We start from the raw sequence: 26,110 nt of genomic DNA, 5'->3' as shown, positions 1-26,110 counted from the left end.
CCACCCAAACAATCAACCCCCAACCACCCCATCCCACTTTCCTCCAGCTATCCACCCATCTCTCTCTCCCTCCCTGCCTCAACAAAGTCACAATCCACCCAAACAATCAACCCCCAACCCCCCCATCCCACTTTCCTCCAGCCAGCCATCCACCCATCTCTCTCTCCCTCCCTGCCTCAACAAAGTCACAATCCACCCAAACAATCAACCCCCAACCCCCCCATCCCACTTTCCTCCAGCCAGCCATCCACCTATCTCTCTCTCCCTCCCTGCCTCAACAAAGTCACAATCCACCCAAACAATCAACCCCCAACCACCCCATCCCACTTTCCTCCAGCTATCCACCCATCTCTCTCTCCCTCCCTGCCTCAACAAAGTCACAATCCACCCAAACAATCAACCCCCAACCCCCCCATCCCACTTTCCTCCAGCCATCCATCCACCCATCTCTCTCTCCCTCCCTGCCTCAACAAAGTCACAATCCACCCAAACAATCAACCCCCAACCCCCCCATCCCACTTTCCTCCAGCTATCCACCCATCTCTCTCTCCCTCCCTGCCTCAACAAAGTCACAATCCACCCAAACAATCAACCCCCAACCACCCCATCCCACTTTCCTCCAGCTATCCACCCATCTCTCTCTCCCTCCCTGCCTCAACAAAGTCACAATCCACCCAAACAATCAACCCCCAACCCCCCCATCCCACTTTCCTCCATCCATCCACCCATCTCTCTCTCCCTCCCTGCCTCAACAAAGTCACAATCCACCCAAACAATCAACCCCCAACCGCCCCATCCCACTTTCCTCCAGCCAGCCATCCACCCATCTCTCTCTCCCTCCCTGCCTCAACAAAGTGACAATCCACCCAAACAATCAACCCCCAACCCCCCCATCCCACTTTCCTCCAGCCAGCCATCCACCCATCTCTCTCCCTCCCTGCCTCAACAAAGTCACAATCCACCCAAACAATCAACCCCCAACCATCCCATCCCACTTTCCTCCAGCCAGCCATCCACCCATCTCTCTCTCCCTCCCTGCCTCAACAAAGTCACAATCCACCCAAACAATCAACCCCCAACCACCCCATCCCACTTTCCTCCAGCCATCCACCCATCTCTCTCTCCCTCCCTGCCTCAACAAAGTCACAATCCACCCAAACAATCAACCCCCAACCACCCCATCCCACTTTCCTCCAGCTATCCACCCATCTCTCTCTCCCTCCCTGCCTCAACAAAGTCACAATCCACCCAAACAATCAACCCCCAACCCCCCCATCCCACTTTCCTCCAGCAAGCCATCCACCCATCTCTCTCTCCCTCCCTGCCTCAACAAAGTCACAATCCACCCAAACAATCAACCCCCAACCCCCCCATCCCACTTTCCTCCAGCCAGCCATCCACCCATCTCTCTCTCCCTCCCTGCCTCAACAAAGTCACAATCCACCCAAACAATCAACCCCCAACCCCCCCATCCCACTTTCCTCCAGCCAGCCATCCACCCATCTCTCTCTCCCTCCCTGCCTCAACAAAGTCACAATCCACCCAAACAATCAACCCCCAACCCCCCCATCCCACTTTCCTCCAGCCATCCACCCATCTCTCTCTCCCTCCCTGCCTCAACAAAGTCACAATCCACCCAAACAATCAACCCCCAACCCCCCCCATCCCACTTTCCTCCAGCCAGCCATCCACCCATCTCTCTCTCCCTCCCTGCCTCAACAAAGTGACAATCCACCCAAACAATCAACCCCCAACCCCCCCATCCCACTTTCCTCCAGCCAGCCATCCACCCATCTCTCTCTCCCTCCCTGCCTCAACAAAGTCACAATCCACCCAAACAATCAACCCCCAACCCCCCCATCCCACTTTCCTCCAGCCATCCATCCACCCATCTCTCTCTCCCTCCCTGCCTCAACAAAGTCACAATTCACCCAAACAATCAACCCCCAACCCCCCCATCCCACTTTCCTCCAGCCATCCACCCATCTCTCTCTCCCTCCCTGCCTCAACAAAGTCACAATCCACCCAAACAATCAACCCCCAACCCCCCCATCCCGCTTTCCTCCAGCCATCCACCCATCTCTCTCTCCCTCCCTGCCTCAACAAAGTCACAATCCACCCAAACAATCAACCCCCAACCACCCCATCCCACTTTCCTCCAGCCATCCACCCATCTCTCTCTCCCTCCCTGCCTCAACAAAGTCACAATCCACCCAAACAATCAACCCCCAACCACCCCATCCCACTTTCCTCCAGCCATCCACCCATCTCTCTCTCCCTCCCTGCCTCAACAAAGTCACAATCCACCCAAACAATCAACCCCCAACTCCCCATCCCACTTTCCTCCAGCCAGCCATCCACCCATCTCTCTCTCCCTCCCTGCCTCAACAAAGTGACAATCCACCCAAACAATCAACCCCCAACCGCCCCATCCCACTTTCCTCCAGCCAGCCATCCACCCATCTCTCTCTCCCTCCCTGCCTCAACAAAGTGACAATCCACCCAAACAATCAACCCCCAACCCCCCCATCCCACTTTCCTCCAGCCATCCACCCATCTCTCTCTCCCTCCCTGCCTCAACAAAGTGACAATCCACCCAAACAATCAACCCCCAACCCCCCCATCCCACTTTCCTCCAGCCATCCACCCATCTCTCTCTCCCTCCCTGCCTCAACAAAGTCACAATCCACCCAAACAATCAACCCCCAACCCCCCCATCCCACTTTCCTCCAGCCAGCCATCCACCCATCTCTCTCTCCCTCCCTGCCTCAACAAAGTGACAATCCACCCAAACAATCAACCCCCAACCCCCCCATCCCACTTTCCTCCAGCCAGCCATCCACCCATCTCTCTCTCCCTCCCTGCCTCAACAAAGTCACAATCCACCCAAACAATCAACCCCCAACCCCCCCATCCCACTTTCCTCCAGCCAGCCATCCACCCATCTCTCTCTCCCTCCCTGCCTCAACAAAGTCACAATTCACCCAAACAATCAACCCCCAACCCCCCCATCCCACTTTCCTCCAGCCATCCACCCATCTCTCTCTCCCTCCCTGTCTCAACAAAGTGACAATCCACCCAAACAATCAACCCCCAACCCCCCCATCCCACTTTCCTCCAGCCAGCCATCCACCCATCTCTCTCTCCCTCCCTGCCTCAACAAAGTCACAATCCACCCAAACAATCAACCCCCAACCCCCCCATCCCACTTTCCTCCAGCCATCCATCCACCCATCTCTCTCTCCCTCCCTGCCTCAACAAAGTCACAATTCACCCAAACAATCAACCCCCAACCCCCCCATCCCACTTTCCTCCAGCCATCCACCCATCTCTCTCTCCCTCCCTGTCTCAACAAAGTGACAATCCACCCAAACAATCAACCCCCAACCCCCCCATCCCACTTTCCTCCAGCCAGCCATCCACCCATCTCTCTCTCCCTCCCTGCCTCAACAAAGTCACAATCCACCCAAACAATCAACCCCCAACCCCCCCATCCCGCTTTCCTCCAGCCATCCACCCATCTCTCTCTCCCTCCCTGCCTCAACAAAGTCACAATCCACCCAAACAATCAACCCCCAACCACCCCATCCCACTTTCCTCCAGCCATCCACCCATCTCTCTCTCCCTCCCTGCCTCAACAAAGTCACAATCCACCCAAACAATCAACCCCCAACCCCCCCATCCCACTTTCCTCCAGCCATCCACCCATCTCTCTCTCCCTCCCTGCCTCAACAAAGTCACAATCCACCCAAACAATCAACCCCCAACCACCCCATCCCACTTTCCTCCAGCCAGCCATCCACCCATCTCTCTCTCCCTCCCTGCCTCAACAAAGTCACAATCCACCCAAACAATCAACCCCCAACCCCCCCATCCCACTTTCCTCCAGCCATCCATCCACCCATCTCTCTCTCCCTCCCTGCCTCAACAAAGTCACAATCCACCCAAACAATCAACCCCCAACCCCCCCCATCCCACTTTCCTCCAGCCATCCACCCATCTCTCTCTCCCTCCCTGCCTCAACAAAGTCACAATCCACCCAAACAATCAACCCCCAACCCCCCCATCCCACTTTCCTCCAGCCAGCCATCCACCCATCTCTCTCTCCCTCCCTGCCTCAACAAAGTCACAATCCACCCAAACAATCAACCCCCAACCCCCCCATCCCACTTTCCTCCAGCCATCCATCCACCCATCTCTCTCTCCCTCCCTGCCTCAACAAAGTCACAATCCACCCAAACAATCAACCCCCAACCCCCCCCATCCCGCTTTCCTCCAGCCATCCACCCATCTCTCTCTCCCTCCCTGCCTCAACAAAGTCACAATCCACCCAAACAATCAACCCCCAACCCCCCCATCCCACTTTCCTCCAGCCAGCCATCCACCCATCTCTCTCTCCCTCCCTGCCTCAACAAAGTCACAATCCACCCAAACAATCAACCCCCAACCGCCCCATCCCACTTTCCTCCAGCCAGCCATCCACCCATCTCTCTCTCCCTCCCTGCCTCAACAAAGTGACAATCCACCCAAACAATCAACCCCCAACCCCCCATCCCACTTTCCTCCAGCCAGCCATCCACCCATCTCTCTCCCTCCCTGCCTCAACAAAGTCACAATCCACCCAAACAATCAACCCCCAACCATCCCATCCCACTTTCCTCCAGCCAGCCATCCACCCATCTCTCTCTCCCTCCCTGCCTCAACAAAGTCACAATCCACCCAAACAATCAACCCCCAACCACCCCATCCCACTTTCCTCCAGCCATCCACCCATCTCTCTCTCCCTCCCTGTCTCAACAAAGTCACAATCCACCCAAACAATCAACCCCCAACCACCCCATCCCACTTTCCTCCAGCTATCCACCCATCTCTCTCTCCCTCCCTGCCTCAACAAAGTCACAATCCACCCAAACAATCAACCCCCAACCCCCCCATCCCACTTTCCTCCAGCAAGCCATCCACCCATCTCTCTCTCCCTCCCTGCCTCAACAAAGTCACAATCCACCCAAACAATCAACCCCCAACCCCCCCATCCCACTTTCCTCCAGCCAGCCATCCACCCATCTCTCTCTCCCTCCCTGCCTCAACAAAGTCACAATCCACCCAAACAATCAACCCCCAACCCCCCCATCCCACTTTCCTCCAGCCATCCACCCATCTCTCTCTCCCTCCCTGCCTCAACAAAGTCACAATCCACCCAAACAATCAACCCCCAACCCCCCCATCCCACTTTCCTCCAGCCATCCACCCATCTCTCTCTCCCTCCCTGCCTCAACAAAGTCACAATCCACCCAAACAATCAACCCCCAACCCCCCCATCCCACTTTCCTCCAGCCAGCCATCCACCCATCTCTCTCTCCCTCCCTGCCTCAACAAAGTCACAATCCACCCAAACAATCAACCCCCAACCCCCCCATCCCACTTTCCTCCAGCCATCCATCCACCCATCTCTCTCTCCCTCCCTGCCTCAACAAAGTCACAATCCACCCAAACAATCAACCCCCAACCCCCCCATCCCACTTTCCTCCAGCCATCCACCCATCTCTCTCTCCCTCCCTGCCTCAACAAAGTCACAATCCACCCAAACAATCAACCCCCAACCCCCCCATCCCACTTTCCTCCAGCCATCCACCCATCTCTCTCTCCCTCCCTGCCTCAACAAAGTCACAATCCACCCAAACAATCAACCCCCAACCCCCCCATCCCACTTTCCTCCAGCCAGCCATCCACCCATCTCTCTCTCCCTCCCTGCCTCAACAAAGTCACAATCCACCCAAACAATCAACCCCCAACCCCCCCATCCCACTTTCCTCCAGCCATCCACCCATCTCTCTCTCCCTCCCTGCCTCAACAAAGTCACAATCCACCCAAACAATCAACCCCCAACCCCCCCATCCCACTTTCCTCCAGCCAGCCATCCACCCATCTCTCTCTCCCTCCCTGCCTCAACAAAGTCACAATCCACCCAAACAATCAACCCCCAACCCCCCCATCCCACTTTCCTCCAGCCAGCCATCCACCCATCTCTCTCTCCCTCCCTGCCTCAACAAAGTCACAATCCACCCAAACAATCAACCCCCAACCCACCCATCCCACTTTCCTCCAGCCATCCACCCATCTCTCTCTCCCTCCCTGCCTCAACAAAGTCACAATCCACCCATACAATCAACCCCCAACCCCCCCATCCCACTTTCCTCCAGCCAGCCATCCACCCATCTCTCTCTCCCTCCCTGCCTCAACAAAGTCACAATCCACCCAAACAATCAACCCCCAACCACCCCATCCCACTTTCCTCCAGCCATCCACCCATCTCTCTCTCCCTCCCTGCCTCAACAAAGTCACAATCCACCCAAACAATCAACCCCCAACCCCCCCATCCCACTTTCCTCCAGCCATCCACCCATCTCTCTCTCCCTCCCTGCCTCAACAAAGTCACAATCCACCCAAACAATCAACCCCCAACCCCCCCATCCCACTTTCCTCCAGCCAGCCATCCACCCATCTCTCTCTCCCTCCCTGCCTCAACAAAGTCACAATCCACCCAAACAATCAACCCCCAACCCCCCCATCCCACTTTCCTCCAGCCAGCCATCCACCCATCTCTCTCTCCCTCCCTGCCTCAACAAAGTCACAATCCACCCAAACAATCAACCCCCAACCCCCCCATCCCACTTTCCTCCAGCCATCCACCCATCTCTCTCTCCCTCCCTGCCTCAACAAAGTCACAATTCACCCAAACAATCAACCCCCAACCCCCCCATCCCACTTTCCTCCAGCCATCCACCCATCTCTCTCTCCCTCCCTGCCTCAACAAAGTGACAATCCACCCAAACAATCAACCCCCAACCACCCCCATCCCACTTTCCTCCAGCCATCCACCCATCTCTCTCCCTCCCTGCCTCAACAAAGTCACAATCCACCCAAACAATCAACCCCCAACCCCCCCATCCCACTTTCCTCCAGCCAGCCATCCACCTATCTCTCTCTCCCTCCCTGCCTCAACAAAGTCACAATCCACCCAAACAATCAACCCCCAACCCCCCCATCCCACTTTCCTCCAGCCATCCACCCATCTCTCTCTCCCTCCCTGCCTCAACAAAGTCACAATCCACCCAAACAATCAACCCCCAACCCCCCCATCCCACTTTCCTCCAGCTATCCACCCATCTCTCTCTCCCTCCCTGCCTCAACAAAGTCACAATCCACCCAAACAATCAACCCCCAACCCCCCCATCCCACTTTCCTCCAGCCATCCACCCATCTCTCTCTCCCTCCCTGCCTCAACAAAGTCACAATCCACCCAAACAATCAACCCCCAACCCCCCCATCCCACTTTCCTCCAGCCATCCACCCATCTCTCTCTCCCTCCCTGCCTCAACAAAGTCACAATTCACCCAAACAATCAACCCCCAACCCCCCCATCCCACTTTCCTCCAGCCAGCCATCCACCCATCTCTCTCTCCCTCCCTGCCTCAACAAAGTCACAATCCACCCAAACAATCAACCCCCAACCCCCCCATCCCGCTTTCCTCCAGCCATCCACCCATCTCTCTCTCCCTCCCTGCCTCAACAAAGTCACAATCCACCCAAACAATCAACCCCCAACCCCCCCATCCCGCTTTCCTCCAGCCATCCACCCATCTCTCTCTCCCTCCCTGCCTCAACAAAGTCACAATCCACCCAAACAATCAACCCCCAACCACCCCATCCCACTTTCCTCCAGCCATCCACCCATCTCTCTCTCCCTCCCTGCCTCAACAAAGTCACAATCCACCCAAACAATCAACCCCCAACCACCCCATCCCACTTTCCTCCAGCCATCCACCCATCTCTCTCTCCCTCCCTGCCTCAACAAAGTCACAATCCACCCAAACAATCAACCCCCAACCACCCCATCCCACTTTCCTCCAGCCATCCACCCATCTCTCTCTCCCTCCCTGCCTCAACAAAGTCACAATCCACCCAAACAATCAACCCCCAACCCCCCCATCCCACTTTCCTCCAGCCATCCACCCATCTCTCTCTCCCTCCCTGCCTCAACAAAGTCACAATTCACCCAAACAATCAACCCCCAACCCCCCCATCCCACTTTCCTCCAGCCAGCCATCCACCCATCTCTCTCTCCCTCCCTGCCTCAACAAAGTCACAATCCACCCAAACAATCAACCCCCAACCCCCCCATCCCGCTTTCCTCCAGCCATCCACCCATCTCTCTCTCCCTCCCTGCCTCAACAAAGTCACAATCCACCCAAACAATCAACCCCCAACCCCCCCATCCCGCTTTCCTCCAGCCATCCACCCATCTCTCTCTCCCTCCCTGCCTCAACAAAGTCACAATCCACCCAAACAATCAACCCCCAACCACCCCATCCCACTTTCCTCCAGCCATCCACCCATCTCTCTCTCCCTCCCTGCCTCAACAAAGTCACAATCCACCCAAACAATCAACCCCCAACCACCCCATCCCACTTTCCTCCAGCCATCCACCCATCTCTCTCTCCCTCCCTGCCTCAACAAAGTCACAATCCACCCAAACAATCAACCCCCAACCCCCCCATCCCACTTTCCTCCAGCCATCCACCCATCTCTCTCTCCCTCCCTGCCTCAACAAAGTGACAATCCACCCAAACAATCAACCCCCAACCACCCCATCCCACTTTCCTCCAGCCATCCACCCATCTCTCTCTCCCTCCCTGCCTCAACAAAGTCACAATCCACCCAAACAATCAACCCCCAACCCCCCCATCCCACTTTCCTCCAGCCAGCCATCCACCCATCTCTCTCTCCCTCCCTGCCTCAACAAAGTGACAATCCACCCAAACAATCAACCCCCAACCACCCCATCCCACTTTCCTCCAGCCATCCACCCATCTCTCTCTCCCTCCCTGCCTCAACAAAGTCACAATCCACCCAAACAATCAACCCCCAACCCCCCCATCCCACTTTCCTCCAGCCATCCACCCATCTCTCTCTCCCTCCCTGCCTCAACAAAGTGACAATCCACCCAAACAATCAACCCCCAACCACCCCATCCCACTTTCCTCCAGCCATCCACCCATCTCTCTCCCTCCCTCCTAACAAAGTCACAATCCATTCAACCATCCGCCCACCAACCCCCCCCCCCCCCTCCCCTTGTTTTCCTCCAGTCAGCCAGCCATGTCTCTCTCTCCCCCCTCTCACCCTCCCTTCAACCACCTACCCACCCATCCACTGCCTTCCTGCCTTAATCCGCCCACCCACCCATCCGCCCTTTCGTCTGACTGTTTTCCCGTCTGCCTGACTCTTTCAGAATCATCTGTGGGTGTAACACACGCCACAAGGGTCTTGCATTTGTCCTTGGAAGTGTGTGTACGACTGTGTGCTTGTGTGTCGGTAGTGGGAGAGGGAAATGACCAGTCTGCAATGCAAGATTTGGAACTTGACTTTTCCTTTTGAGGCAGTTCTTTCTCTACTGTGGGGGTGGGTATGAATGGGTTGGGGGAAGCACCGAAAGGGAACGCTCTGCAAATTAGTCACATCATCAAGCACCATTTTGACAGAGTCTGGTGGTGACAAAAGTGAAAAACATGGTCACCCCCCTCCTCATTACCATAATACCACTGACCTGATTTTCCCAGAGATGCCAGTGATCTCGCCGAAGAAGGCAAATTCCCTCTCGTAGAACTGAAGCGAATAACCAGACACAGATTTCTTGATCTTGCCAACCATCTCTTCCAGCTTGTCTCCAATCTCATCTGTACAATCAAAATATATAATGAATATCACACACAGACCATACTCAACATCCTATTTCTGAGGGGTTGTGGATATAAATCTTGCACATGTTCTGAATGTTTAACAAGTACATAACACTGGTTTAGAATATACACAAAAGAACCATGTAAAAATACTAAATTGTGACCAAGAACTTACTGAAGTTTCCCATCTTATCACAGGTGTAATGTGAGTAGCATGCAGCAGCACTGATTCAGTTTCTGTGAAGCTCAACTCATTTCCATTCTGTGTAACTGCTGGTAGGGTTACAGCTATTCATTACTGATTGTTCACATGAAATTAACTGTGATCATGCTATATTCCTTGCAGTGGCCATAGTGATCAATCAGTTCATAGCTGGAACAGTTATTTGTTGCATGACTTTTCATTTAAGCTGTCTGTTCTTTCGCAAGTGTGTAAACATCTGGAGCCATTCACAGAAAATTGAGTGAGGGGACTTCCAGGCTATATCGGTGTATTGAAAAAGCCATGCATTTAGATACCAGCTCTCACAAAAATACCCAAGATAATTAAGTCAACAACAACAACAACAACAATGACAACACCACCACCACCTCCACCATCACCACCACCACCACCACCACCACCACCACCACCACCACCACCACCACCACCACCACCAACAACAACAACGACACCGAGAAAAGATCTCTGACCATCTTTGATCGTCCCCTCCTCGTCGGTAAACATGTTGGTGTTCATGTTCCACAGCAGTTGATGGGCCAGGAGCTGAGACTTGTGGGCCGCCCACAGGATGAACTCGGCTATGTAGCCCATCTACACAACAACAGGGGAACATACATCTAATTCAACACACTTCAGGAGTATAAATTTCTGAGCACATTCGAAAAACCTTGATCCCCTCCCCTTTCAAGTCATACAAATTTGTTGTCTGTTAACGTTATGTTACAAAGAAAAAACTGTATTTTGGCTTGTCAAGAATATACAAAACACAATAAAAGAAAAAGTTAAAGCATGATGACTGTAAAATTCATAAAAATCAGTCAAATCACGTACAACTCAAGCTATACTACACAACTGTCAATTGTTTTGCTATGATAAACTGTATTGAACTTGCAAGCCAGCAAAGTGGTGAAATCAGCTTCATAAGTAAGACATGCTAACTCCGAAATAGAAGTATGGTTGCCTATATGTTGGGGTAAAATGGTCATACGCAAACAAAAAACAAAACAAAACATCCACAACACTTGTGCAACAAGCATCAAGTGTATGTGGGAGTTTCAGCTGATGAACGCAGAAGAAGATAAAGAAGAAAATTTAGCAACACAGCCACAACAAAGATTACTTACAGGGTCGTAGCGCAGGGACTGGACTATCTGTGGAATGTAGAATATCAGCACATCCTGCAACATACAAATGCGCACATCAAATTAGTCCTTTGTTTGTTCCTTAGTTTGCTTGTCCATCTTTTGGCCTCCTGGTTTACATTGTAACTCACAGTTTACCTGCCTGTACATCTGAAGTGCTCTGCAACTTAATACCTCGTACTGTTACCTCACCATTTGTAACAAAAAAAGCAGAGTCACTGTAACTAAAGAAAAACAAAACACGGGGAAAAAATCATAACTAAAAAATATCTTGCTAAAAACAAGAACGCCATATTCATTGACTGCAACTTAAAATGGTTCCAAATGCATGGGTACATTTGGGGGCAGGAAAACCGTGACAGAAAAATGTCGGTATCATCAATACCTTTGTACAGACCTGAATTTTCTTCTTGCAAACTGCCAACTCAAAACAATAATCAACTTGCCAGAATTAGAGCGCCTACTTCCCTTTGCTGTATTATCTCAACACTCTGTGTCACAAATGGTTATTTTTCAAAGGATGAAGTCAAAAGTGGACTCTATGCGGTACTCACAGAGGAGAAGGAGCGAAGGACGCGTACAGCAAACTGCTGAGTCAGAGGGTGGGGCGGGTAGAGACGGGAGAAGTAGGACAGGGCCAGCACCGGGGAGATGGTTGTCCACGTCATCATGTGGGTCAGCTGTCAGACAAAAGAATCATCCTCCCCATCATCAATATCGCTGTTGTCGTCGTGATCATCAGGTCATTGTCATCATGATCATCATGATCAACATTATCATCATCATCATCATCATCATCATCATCATCATCATCATCATCATCATCGTCATCATCATCACCACCACAGCCGCAACCACCACCACCACCACCACCTCCATTATTTTTTTCCTCCATTTTATAGTACATAGTCCAGTGGAACCCCCCTTCTAAGAACCTCCAATTTAAGACTCCCTCCCTTTTAAGACCCTCTTTCCTCAGACTTTCTGTTCATAACCTCTGTAAATTTACCATTTTAAGACTCCCTCCTTTTTAAGACCTGTTTTTTTAAGATTTTGGGAGGTCTTAAAAGGGGGATTCAACTGTAGTACAGCAACATCACTTGAAAAAACACACACAAAAACAGAAATACTGTCTTACCTCTGGAGCGTCCACTTCCACATTGTGAGCGGTGACCAAGAAGTTGAGGGCCTGCGGGATGTGGCACACGGCACCCGGATCCAGTCGAACCAGGCGTGTCACTTCACGCTTCACCGTCTCTGCCGTACGAAAGCTGCAAAGCAATGAAGCAGAAGCATGAAGTTTTAGTTACACCCTTTGGTAAAAAAAAAGAATAAATAACTGACAAATATTGACTAAATGTAAAACAGAAACAACTGCACCAAAGGCAAAGTTGAATTGAAGTTGTCAGACATGCAGGTCTTAAATCTCAGTTCTGACTGAAACGATTGATAGTGAGCAAAGCGGTGGATTATACCTACTTTTTAATGCTGATTTTGACCAACAGAAACCACTAAAACCCTTCAGATGTTGCTTTGAAATTTATGGGGAAAAGTTGCTAATTTACACAAAAATCTCATGTCTGAGGTGTGTCATCAAGTATTCCAAACGAATGTCAGTGTGGATCTTCATGAACACGGTAACTTGAGATCCATGCATGGAAACAACTTACCCCTGTCACGTCCTCAGCAAACTTAACAAGCGTGCAGCTTCATCCAAACATAAATCAGCCGGAAAATATATCTGCCTAATTTTCCTTTTCTGCACTATTTTCTGGTTGAACATTGAACAACAACAAAAATGTGATGATAAAGAAGTGCCTGTAAATCTAACGTACATGTATGTTTTGGCTGATTTACATTTACATTTTGTGGCTGATTTGACACAAAATGACATTTTTAGCCAGGACCTTGTCCTCTGACTACAGTGGATCCTCTCTTCAGAAATGGCTGCAATCTGCTGGCCGATGTGAATGCGTGATGTATTGTGTAAAAAAAATTCCATCTCACACGGCATAAATAAATCCCTGCGCCTTGAATATGTGCGCGATATAAATTGCATAAAATAAAAATAAAATAAAAAATTAAAAAATAAATCCCTGCGCTTAGAACTGTACCCACGGAATACGCGCGATATAAGCCTCATATTGATTGATTGATTCTTCTTCTTCTTCTGCGTTCGTGGGCTGAAACTCCCACGTACACTCGTGTTTTTTGCACGAGTGGAATTTTACGTGTATGACCGTTTTTTTACCCCGCCATTTAGGCAACCATACGCCGTTTTTGGAGGAAGCATGCTGGGTATTTTCGTGTTTCTATAACCCACCGAACTCTGACATGGATTACAGGATCTTTTTCGAGCGCACTTGGTCTTGTGCTTGCGTGTACACACGGGGGTGTTCTGACACCGAGGAGAGTCTGCACACAAAGTTGACTCTTGAGAAATAAATCTCTCGCCGAACGTGGGGACGAACCCGAACTCACGCTGACAGCGGCCAACTGGATACAAATCCAGCGCGCTACCGACTGAGCTACATCCCCGCCCCATCCTCTCTTTTAAGGCCGGGTTTTCTCAGACTTTTTGTTCATATAAACCTGTGTAAGTTTACCCCCATTTTCAGACTCCCTCCTTTCTAAAACCTGATTTTGTCAGATTGTTTGAGGTCTTTCAGGGGGGGTTCCACTGCATCTTTATAAGTCTACCGTGATGGCAGCCCGACAGCCAGCGCGGGAGAGATGTCCCAGGAGAGGGCCCCGATCTCTCTCCACTGTTTCTCCGTCATGGGTGTGGCACGCCAGGCGGCAATCTTGTCCTCGTCCGGTACACGCAGCTCCGGCGTCTCCAGAGGGTTGTGCCAGGTGATGAGGCTGTCGATGCAGTTGGCCTGGGGGAGAAAGGGGTGTTGGCATGATTACACAGATAACTGGGTGCATTTAGACTGAGCCCTTTGAGTGAGTTGGCTGGCCTAATTACACAGAGAACTGGATGCATTTAGACTTAGCCCTTTGAGCGAGTTGGCTGGCCTAATTACACAGAAAACTGGGTGCATTTAGACTTAGCCCTTTGAGTGAGTTGGCTGCCTAAATTACACAGAAAACTGGGTGCATTTAGACTTAGCCCTTTGAGTGAGTTGGCTCAACTTACAGCGTTTACACACTAGGGTTGTTGGCGTATTTACACAGAAAACTGCGTGCATTTAGACTTAGCTCTTTGAGTGAGTTGGGTCAACTTACAGCATTTACACACTAGGGTTGTTGGTGTAATTACACAGAACACTGGGTGCATTTAGACTTAGCCCTTTGAGTGAGTTGGCTGAACTGACAGTGCTTGCACACTAATCCTAATCAGGGGTTGACATGCTTGAGGGTTGAGCTTAATGCGAGTTCCTGCACATATTGCTGCCACGGCAAGCATTAAAGGACTGAGTCACTCCAAGGGTTGACATGCTTGAGGGTTGAGCTTAATGCGAGTTCCTGCACATCTTGCTGCCACGGCAAGCATTAAAGGACTGAGTCACTCCAAGGGTTGACATGCTTGAGGGTTGAGCTTAATGCGAGTTCCTGCACATATTGCTGCCACGGCAAGCATTAAAGGACTGAATTACTCCAAGGGTTGACATGCTTGAGGGTTGTGTTAAACGTGAGTTCCTGCACATCTTCATACCACGGCAAGCATTAAAGGACTGAGTCACTCCAAGGGTTGACATGCTTGAGGGTTGTGTTAAACTTGAGTTCCTGCACATCTTCATACCACGGCAAGCATTAAAGGACTGAATCACTCCAGTGCAAAGGTGACATTTTCTGGCTTTCGTGGAGTGTTTTTTTGAAAAATGATTAACCCATGTTCCCACCCTTTTTCAGTCTCAGCAATGATGACGTAACCTGCCAGGCATTGCAGTTATTTCTCAACGGGAAGCATAAAGACGCCACACACATACACAAGCACAAGCAAACTGACAGTTGACTTTTGCATTAGTGTGCGACCATCAGAGACTTGTTGAACAATGCAGAAATCCTGTACAACATACTGGCTGAGGCTCTTCGATTGTGAGCCTCCTGTCTCTAGCACTACTATTCAGAAAGCCACTAAGCTTGGTTGAAAGAAGGTCAATTACCTTGATGATGTGATATTACCATACAACTGGAAAGCTCTGACAGTTAGACTCGACCAAGTCTCCATGAAGGGTCAACATACACATAAGCTAGGATTCCCCACCCCTACTCTAAAACAAACTATTCAGAAGTCAGGTTCCTTCACATATTAAAAAAAATAAATAAAATAAATCAAGTCTTTACGAAGCCAAATTATAAATACCATTCAAACTTACAGGACAAATTAGCCTATGAACTCTTCTAGCCCTGTTCATTTCTGGATTCTTTTCCTTTTCAGGAAATGCTAATGCAGTTATTCAGCCTAGTTGTTTTACTCACCAAGAGAGACAGGATAAGGTTGCGTTTGCGCATGTAATCTTTCACCAGTCCACTTGTAGCGCCTGCCACTTTGCGATGACCTGCAATGTCCAGAAAATGCTGCCAGTGAGTTTTAATTCAATGGAGTGCCATTCAGAATTTGAAAATATTTCATGTTCAGTTTTGAAATGAGGCACATACTACTCAGTAGTCAATGCAGTACAAAAACAAATATATTCACAAAAGAGGACAATTCTAGAACAAAGAGTCGTAATTATCAAAGTCAGGCATCCACTGTTGCTTTTTAGAGCGAATAATTACATATTATAATTATAAAGATTTGCCTCAGGAAATCATAGATTGCGGATGACCTGACCACTGAAAAAACATTAAAAGTTACCCACATAAACATCATTACACGTACGGCTTAGATGACGTTTTCAAAAGAAAAGAACTAATAACCACAAACAGAAAAGGCATATTAATTGAGTCTGTTTTGGTCTGTACACGGGCAGTATTCTTTTATTCTTAAGATCTGTTTGTAAACAAATGCACGCATGCATGCACACTCAACCGTCGCGATATGACCTTGAACGGTTGAAAACGACGTTAAACACCAAATAAAGGAAATGCACACTCAAAAATGCACGCACACACACATAGGTGAAGCTCGCACACAAGCACGCGCACACACACATAGGTGAAGCTCGCACACAAGCACGCGCACACACACACCTATGAACATTCGCTTTCAAATCTGCAACTGTGCAACAAACTGTGCACAACAAATTTGGAAACATTTTCAACAAAGTTAGCAGCAAACATTGTGTCACATAAAATTCAACATGCAGCCATGAATATATACTTTCCTGAGTATCAAATTAGTGCTCATAACTTGCTGTATTAAGTTAGTGCTCATGACTCAATGCTCTTACTGACGCAGTTTTAGTGAGATTCCACTAAGCATTCCAATGATGAATCCAAACATGTTACCATAATCAAGATGCTGAGCAAAATCCAGACTGGAAAATAGTCATGAATGTGGTTCGATCATGAGAAAATGAAAATAAGAGATTGCCAGCCAGTGTGAACCAACAACTGAAGAACACACACACAGGCAGAAAGCGAAATATAAAACAGTGGAACCGGCCCCTTATAAGACCCCCATCCCAATTTAAGACCTCCCCCCCCCCCCCCAAGCTTTTAAGACTCAGTTTTCCCACATGTTCTGTTCATAACCTCTGTAAATTTACCCCCATATTAAGACTGATCTGTCCTTTTAAAGACCTGATTTTTTAAGATCTGTTCAGGGCTTAAAAGGGAGGTTCCACTGCACGTGTAATGCTGCAGCCAATGACTTGACATGAATGAAGGCAACTAAGAGATACTTAGTCCACAGAAAGCACAGTCTCTGACTTCCATCCTACATAGACCCAGGATCATGATAACAGCAGTTTAAAAACCCTGGTAGTTTCAAAATGTATACTTCATGCATTGTATAATAACCGTGCTTGCTTCTAAGCCTGTGCAAATAGTTTGTGTCCTTTCTAACAGTAACATCCTCTGTCTTCCTTTCATTTTCTAGACTTGATCTTTTCCATCTTTCATCTCAAATAAGGGATTCTGCAATCTACATTTCTACTGAAGTGAGCAATCAAGCCGTGGCAAGCAATCTACTGAAGTAAGCAATCAAGCTGTGGTTAATTCGTAATTTTCAGTGCTGATTATGACTGACAAAAACACAAAAACCTGAATCAGCTGAGTCTTTGAAATCAGCAGAAAACCTATTTTGCTTACGCAGTCTTTTAAGCAATACCCATTTAACACTAAGCGCAATCATGACTGATATCAGCTGAATGTATCATATTGACTAAGGAGTGATGCTAACCCATTGTTATTATTTAGGGTCTTATTTGCAATGAAAAAGATATGGATAATCATGTGACAAAATCTAAACAATGAAGCACACAGCATGGGATGAACAGATTTTAAGCATGAAATCAAGAACAAAATGCAACACAGATGGTATGAAACAGCCAAATGCCAGACTTAATACTCAGGTTTCAAAATGTCAATAAATTTCTCATTACTATCACATAACCACGCACACTCACGCATTCACACACAGATTCAATCAATGATTTAATCCGTCAACCAGTGCTGGTGCGAAATCTGCAGAACTTTCAGTCTTTCAGTTTTCTGTCAATTTTAGCTGATGCGATGCATCAATCATCGTAATGCAACCAAATATTCTGAACTATTCATCACAAATGACATGCGCACACGCACACACACACAGACACACACACACAGACACACTTGCACACACACACACACACACACACACACACACGCACATGCACCCACACACACACACACACATCATGACATGCAAATTAGACCCACATAAATTCTCAATCTGCTCACAGTCAAGAACCAGTGAAAAAAAATAAAATTGTCTGCAGGTCAAAGCTCATTCCATCAAAAATCGCATTCATACTTTCCAGTAGCAAAAATAAATGGTATATTCTGTTTTAACAAACATGTACAAACATGCTAAATCAGTAAATATCCAGCATGCTTCCCTTTGAAATTGAAAAACGAGGAATAACAAAAAGCAAACCCCACACAATCCAATTGCCTTAGAATTTTTCTTTAATTGTTAGGCCAGAATTGATGGGTGGTTTCTGAGGGGGGCGGGGGGGGCCTGGGAGGGGGTAAGGTTGAAGGAGAGGAGGGGGTTACAGGAAGTGCCACTATTGTTACCACGTGAAAACTAACATGAGTCTTTATGAGATAATGAACAATTTATAATAAATAAATACATTTAAACAAATAATCTAGTAAATAAAGGTGAGAGGAAACTCATAACAAGTCGCGTAAGGCGAAATTACTACATTTAGTCAAGCTGTGGAACTCACAGAATGAAACTGAACGCACTGCATTTTTTCACAATGACCGTAGTCCGCCGCTTGTGCAAAACGGAGTGAAACTGACGAGCCTGTTCAGCGCGGTAGTGGTTTCGCTGTGCTGCATAGCACGCTTTTCTGTACCTCTCTTCGTTTGAACTTTCTGAGCGTGTTTTTAATCCAAACATATCATATCTATATGTTTTTGGAATCAGGAACCGACAAGGAATAAGATGAAATTGTTTTTAAATCGATTTCGGAAATTTAATTTTGATCATAATTTTTATATTTTTAATTTTCAGAGCTTGTTTTTAATCCAAATATAACATATTTATATGTTTTTGGAATCAGGAAATGATGTAGAATAAGATGAACGTAAATTTGGATCGTTTTAAATTAAAAAAAAATATTATTACAATTTTCAGATTTTTAATGACCAAAGTCATTAATTAATTTTTAAGCCACCAAGCTGAAATGCAATACCGAAGTCTGGCCTTCGTCGAAGATTGCTTTACAAAAATTTCAATCAATTTGATTGAAAAATGAGGGTGTGACAGTGCCGCCTCAACTTTTACAAAAAGCCGGATATGACGTCATCAAAAGTATTTATCGAAAAAATGAAAAAAACGTCCGGGGATATCATTCCCAGGAACTCTCATGTCAAATTTCATAAAGATCGGTCCAGTAGTTTGGTCTGAATCGCTCTACACACACACACGCACAGACAGACAGACACACACACACACATACACCACGACCCTCGTCTCGATTCCCCCTCTATGTTAAAACATTTAGTCAAAACTTGACTAAATGTAAAAAAAAAACAAGGGAAAAGTGTTTGGATGTATAAAAAGTAGACTTGGAAATACTTATTAGTAAAAACAACAACTCTTCAATCTTTTGAGAAACACAACGACAACAAAACTGAATTTGTTAACTCTTTACGCCCTGCGCCCGACAGTTTGTCGGGCGCTCCTTAGCAGCTTTCAATACTTGCGCCCGACAAACTGTCGGGCGGTGACACGCATCTTCTCTGACCTTGGTTCTGATCTAAAAATAAAAGACAGGTCACGAGCAAGGGAGGTAAATCTGCTCCCACTTCCTTCTTCTTTGTTTGGCGCAATTTGGCGAACGAAAATCGTCCGATTGAGTGTTTTTTGAGCATTTTTCCTGCGAAATATGAGCAACCAATGCCGCTACTCGTTGAGGCAGGTTCTTGACGAGATTTTCCTCGACGATGACAGTGATTATGATCCCGAATGCGACGTTTCTTCGTCTCAATCGAGTGAAACAAGTGGTGATTTAAGTGCACAAGACCTGTGCGCGGGCTTCGATGCAAATGTAAGACAGAAACATCATGTGACTTAATTTTTGTTGGAACAACTGTGACAGAGTGGTGTGTTTACATACTTTTTGGTGTTGTGTTTGTGACTTGGAAGAAGGATTTCTTTGAACTTTACACACTTCAGAAGGTACTGACTGCTACTCAACAGGTAAGAAGTTGTTTTGTTTTTCTAGTTTTAGTAAGTTTTGTCCATTTTCTGTGTTTGATGTTTTTTGCAACTAAAATGCTGTCATTTTTTGTATTTGTTTACTTTGTGGGATGAGTTGAGAGTGCAAAAAGGCATGCATGAACATGAAAAGTTACTACAAGTTAGAACATGCACTTATCATACAACACTCAAAATTTTATGTAGTTGCAGAGTTGGAAGCGCTTTAGTGAAGTACCCATCAGATTTGCACTACAGTGCCAAAACCCTCCAGGCTGGAGAGGCTGCTGAGCCTGCACTGCGGTCAGGGCTGATAGGGTTAAGTAACATTCCCCCGACCAAAAAGAGAATAAATAAATTTTAAAAATACTTTCAAAACAAAACCATAAGACAAGAGAACACCTTTTCCAAGATCGGTAGAGTAAATCTGAGCTTAAATGAAGGAACATCTCAACTACAGAATAAAATATCAGCTTACTGTTTCATTTTGAAACATATTTGCGTAGGGACAAACACAAATGAAATAAAATCGAAGCTTCACACTGAGACAAGAACACTTCTGTTGCTAACACTGGTTCAAAACAAAATTGCAGCACGAAACAAAGACAAGAACTGTAGATGCTAAGAATGCACAAGATTTGTTTATGATGCTGGGAAAAAAACAACATTTTAAACTTGACCCCTGAAGAAATGGCATGGAAGGACGAAATGGAGACGCTCATCAGATTCAAACCTTTGCACATCATCAGCACAGCTAATAAAACACGTAACATTCCAGCTCAGAGAACAAAACATCTTCCGTGAAAACTACCAACAGCAAGCCCAAATCACACAGTACTCTTGCAGTCAGGTCAGTCGACGAAAAACAAGCGTTTAGAACTGGAAACACAGTCCGTCACATCACCACAACACCAACAAGGCCTCAACAACTTGGGGACGCATGCTGAAAAAAAAGAGAGCCACCCGGTTGCTTCACGCTGCTAATCTGTGGGGTTTTCTGGGGACAGCCTCCTCAAAGGCATGCCCGGCCCAGCCCCTGGGGAAGTACCCCCTGGATAACGAACGCTGTCACAAATCTTGCCCTGGATCCCAAGACGGACCACGGGCAGTTTTCAGGTCTTACAGACGTGGCTCTCAAAAGCGTGTACTTGCCTACCATTGGGTTGAGAAAAACATTGTCTGAGGCAGGCCCGGGCTCTATGTGTCCGTGAAGGCCAAACACAATGGAATGCCTCTGTCCTGCTACGACTAATTGGTAAGAAGAAAAAAAAAGGGAACATCAACGAATGAAAAGACAGTTGCTGGGCTAGTAATTCTGATTGCTGCTTTTTGCAACCTGTCGTCATTCTTACTCAAACTGAAACCAATCCCTGAAAAATGTAACTGAAAATATTCCCTTGAACAGCAAGCATTCACACCGAAAAATCTCACATGAGCACACACACTGTGACACACACACACACGCACACACACACTTTAATGTGGCATGTTTGTTCATCTTAAATTTACAGGTCACTGATATATAACAGTAATAATAGTAAGGGTGGAGATGGGGGGGGGGTCAAGGGGGGGGGGGGGGGGGGGGTACTTCATCATTTTGTTTTTCTACTACACACAAAACACAATCTTGAAACTCCTTTTCATGTGCCAGTTTTGAGGAGGCACAGGAATCGGCTGTAATTTTAAAATTGTAACTCTAACCTCTGATTCCGAATGTGAATCAGTTCAACAAAGAGGACAACATTTCATGAGCTAGCTACTGATTTTCTCCAAATCTATCATAATGTTACATTTACCACTCAGAATACGAGATACAGGAATGACAAAATATGACATGACAAAGACACCACTAAACATGTAAATGACACAAAGAAGAGGACATAAAAAGTATACATCTCAAGTCAAAAACCATAGGAAGTGCAACATGGACAACGTAGGCGGTGAGTCAAATATCCCTGAACGACTACAAAAAGAAAAATCGAAAATAAACACCCTATTTACTATCGTCCAGAAAAATGAAATACTTGTGATCCAAAAACTTCAAACCATCATTCCCAAACAAAACAAAAATATGATACTACAACCTGGTAAAAAAACACACTATATACTGGTGCAAGCAACTTGGGGCGACCTCATTCCAAAAAAAACCCTTTGAATTTTGAGGAGCACCTCTAGGATCCCTTATATAGTTTTTACATGATTAATTTAGTGGCTTTACTTTTACCTGTGCATTAGACAACAGCAAGAAAGAAAAGAGACAATCAAAGAGAATCATCAACACGGTAAACAATTTTATTATGGTTACAATTTTATGTAAACAATTAAGGATAACACACACTGATTACTGCTCGATATCTTAATATACTGGTGAGTTTACCATTGCTAAAATCTAAAGGCTTCTGGACAGTTATGCTAATTGCTATTGATTTAATAACAAAGTTTAAAACCAAAATGTATCATTTTTAAGTCACGCCTTTTATTAATCAGCTGCATGTACATATAAGTCAACACACAAAAAAACTTCATCCCAGGGCAAACATTAAGCTGAAGATTTAGCTGTCTCATTTCCAAGAAACTGTAGTCCTCATTAAAACGTCTTAATCTGAAAACCTGCCACTGTATATTTTTCAGAGATGCTCCTCAAAAATGCTAACGTATGAAATTGAGAAAAAAATCGAGGGTAAATAAACAACGCAATGCACCAGCAGCACCCATATAGTAAAATATTGTACTGTGATCTAACTATATATATACAATTTTTTTCTTTTCAGTCTCACCCCCTCCTGGACTTAGAAAATCTTCGTCATAGTCTTTGTGAAGAAAACAAAGAAAAAATCAGCAGAGCATAAAGTGCTGTTCTCTACAAAATATTGCAAACTCTTTGTCACACACAAAAAAAGTGATGCTTGAGCAAAAGATAATACTAAAAAAGAATCATATTTCAAAAGAGAAAAGAGCGTAATTTCAAGATCAGGTAACAAAGGGATGTAAGTACTCAGAGCAAACGATAATATTTACAGTACATTTCTTTACACGCAAGCTATCATGTTCACCCTCACAGATCTGTTAATAATTGGACTTTGATGCAAAATAAAACGTGGAAATAGTCCAGTCGGTAGCTTCAAAGCCACTTGTCGCTATCAGCGTGAGTTCGATCCCGATGTTCCGCAAGAGATTTATTTCCCAGAGTCGACTTTTTGCAGACTCTCTTTGGTGTCTGAACACCCCTGTGTGCACGCATGCGCACGATAAAGATCCCAAGTTCACAGCGAAAGTCTCAGGGCTTGGAAACATGAATACACAAATGAAGGAAAAAGAAACAAACTTGGGTAGCGCTGTACTGTATGGCACCTCGCTTTTCCGATTGAGAAAGCAACCCGAATTTCCATGAGGGTAACCTCACATGACTATATGTAAACTTATCCTAATCTTATCCTTATTCTAAAACACGTCAGCGCTGAAAGTCCACAAAATGGGGCACTCGCCTTTGGCTAGTACTTCTCATAATTTACTAGCCAGAGAGCAAATTTTACTTGCCAAACCAACAGTTTGTTTCAGCAACTTTACTCGCCTTTTGCGAGTAGATTAACATTTCTACTCGCCATTTACATGTTTCTACTCGCCACTTTCAGGCCTGCACATAAGCAAAAAATCAACAGCTTGGCTGATTCCTGTGCAGAATAGAATTAAAAATTTTAAAAGTAAATTTTCATTTAATTAATATACTTACCCAACTCACAAATAGCAATTAACTCTAGTTCAGTGCTGGTAACGCTGTACGCGTCCCCTTGGTAACCAAGGGAGACCACTCTAAAAAAGAAAGTGATCCATCCCATAATGCCAGACTATCAACAGTCCGACATCCGTATGCGCGCGCATACGCCGCCATCTTATCATTCCAAAACGAAGCCCAACTCACTCTTTTTTAGACCCCAGTACCAACCACAGCGGGGAGGTGGGAGGGAATAAACGTTGTGAGTTGGGTAAGTATATTAATTAAATGAAAATTTACTTTTAAAATTTTTAATTAAATTACATATCCATACCCAACTCACAAATAGCAGATTGCTACTATAGGTGGCGGGTACTCATCAAAATCAAAGTAGAAGGGCTTGTCCTGCTGCCACCATAGAAGGTAGCGCAAAACTGCCGTCCCGTCTGAAGGAGGCGATGTCTCTGAGATAATAACTCAGGAAGACATCCTCTGATTTCCAATAGGCCGCCTCAAAACATCAGCCTGATCGGAGCACTGCCACAGAGGAGGCCCATGCCCCTGCCTCAAGAGTTCTTGCCGAAGTCAGGGAAAGAACCGCCCTAACCTCTCCAGACTGAGTATGCCACCAGGAATACGCTTGTCTGATCAATGTGGAGACCCACTTGGTTAAAGTCACTTTCGCAATGTCTTTGCACCTTGCTGTATTGAGCGAAATGAAAAGCAATTTTTGACTTCCTGAACAAATGAACTGCGTTCTAGACAAACGACTGCTGAGCGTTCAAACTGGACAGTTAACGATGTCGGGGTCTCCAGGAGCAAGAATGTTGCTCAAAGCAGGAATGTTAATGACAGGCAAAATTTGGACCGGTTTCTGATTTTTAGCTAAAACTTCTGGCCCGAATTTGAGAGATATAGAACCATCTTTTCCGGTTGAAAAATCTTTAGCTAAGCCGAATAAAGTATGAACCTCACTTCCTCAACGAGACGTAGCGAGCAACGTTAGAAAAACTGCCTTGCGTGTCAAGATAGCCAAACCAGTTGACTACCAGTTCAACCTCGTTAGAAGCCAAATATCTAAAAAAAAACTGCCCTTTAAATCAATGATCTAATAAGATCAGTGAAAGTCAGAAAAATTTCCGAAACTCGCAATATTCAAATGACTAAACCTGACTCTAAAGGAGCCGAAGTATTGCTTCATAAATTGAAAATGCAATTGGAAGCTAGTTTCCCCGTTTTCCGCATAAACTGCCTGAAAATTTCGAAGAAACCCAAAAGTCATAGATCAGTCTTTCTTGAGAAAGCTGTCTATATTCCAAAAAAGCCAGAGAGTACGCTTACTCCCACTTCTCACAGAAGCTACAAGAGTAAGCTTGGCCGTTTTCCGTGTAGATCCGCCAGGCTAGTCTTGAAACGGGTTAAAGCAACACTGCACCAAGCCGTAACAATGTGACAGAAATTACATAAAGTCTTAAAAGTAAGACATGGAAGAAAAAGCGGAAACCCAGAATAGGTGGCACTCCACCTGCATTAAACAGAAAGAAGAGGAGTTCTTTCCGTAAGAAGTAAGCGCTTTGTACCAAGCCAGTCTAAGTGACAAGTGAACAAACACGCCAAATCCCCTATAAAGACCCTGAATCAAAACCAGAGTTGAGGGGGAAGCCCATAAGTATCTCAAGGATACCCTTACAGTAGACATCCGTGTAATTCGAATGTAAGAAAGCAAAAACGCCTTCTTGCCAGCCTTAAGAGGTCTGGAACCCAGATTGCGACGACCCGTACTGTGCGACCAACCGGCCGCCAGAACGATCTATGAAGACGACCCTGTGAAAACGAGGGTATAGAGCCAAAAGCTAAAGTAGATAACAGCCAGCCTGAAGCTTTTCGTTTGGAAACAAACAACAGCCAAGGCCTGCCTTGCGCCTTCTTTTTACCGTGAGCGTCTCTTTGATAGATAAAAGCCCGCGTGCCTAGAAGCGGCCTCAAAAAGAGACCTTTCAAACAAGAGAGAGAAAAAAGCAAGTTTTGTTCGAAAGTGCCGATCACAAAGAACCGAAGCCACAATCTACCCGAGCTAGGAGATCTTGATCTTACAGACAGTTTCTCCTAGCTATCAAAATCCAGATGGATGTTTGCCAAACCCGAGGGCGGTTCCGTCGAACCTAAGTTCTTAAGCTTGGAGTTAACCGAAGCCTACAGAAAGCGCTCCGCGAGTGACACGCTACTTGAGCGTAAGACACAAACTAAAGCAACACCGCCGCAGGTATAAGTCGAACGTAATCCACAAAGATAGTGGAGACCAAGACAACTCGCTTGTGAAAAAATCCACAAGTACACAAAGACCCCGCCAGAGGATCTTTCTTTCTTTCCTTCTTATTGGATGTTTAACGTCATTTTCAACCATTCAAGGTTATATCGTGACTGGCCAGAGAATCTAAGAACTTAACACTCAAAGATTCTCCTCAGAAGGCTCAAAACAACTATAAAATG

General features: G+C 46.5%; 1 protein-coding gene across 1 annotated transcript in view; it reads right to left on the bottom strand.

The window, feature by feature from the left end:
- The window catches only part of LOC138975951 (phosphatidylinositol 4-kinase alpha-like), a 102,336-nt gene that overhangs the window by 12,654 nt on the left and 63,572 nt on the right, over positions 1-26,110 (bottom strand). Inside the window, exons 36-42 of the mRNA XM_070348730.1 lie at positions 15,531-15,610; positions 13,803-13,984; positions 12,241-12,373; positions 11,657-11,782; positions 11,085-11,138; positions 10,431-10,551; positions 9,605-9,734 (exon numbers count right to left, since the gene is read on the bottom strand). Coding sequence (XP_070204831.1) covers positions 9,605-9,734; positions 10,431-10,551; positions 11,085-11,138; positions 11,657-11,782; positions 12,241-12,373; positions 13,803-13,984; positions 15,531-15,610 — 826 coding nt within the window. The remainder of the gene's footprint in view (positions 1-9,604; positions 9,735-10,430; positions 10,552-11,084; positions 11,139-11,656; positions 11,783-12,240; positions 12,374-13,802; positions 13,985-15,530; positions 15,611-26,110) is intronic.

The sequence above is a fragment of the Littorina saxatilis genome, linkage group LG9 (genome assembly GCF_037325665.1).
Source record: "Littorina saxatilis isolate snail1 linkage group LG9, US_GU_Lsax_2.0, whole genome shotgun sequence".
Classification (NCBI taxonomy): Eukaryota; Metazoa; Mollusca; class Gastropoda; order Littorinimorpha; family Littorinidae; genus Littorina; species Littorina saxatilis.
The sequence above is the reverse complement of the archived record's forward strand: the minus strand, read 5'-3'. Positions and strand labels throughout refer to the sequence as shown.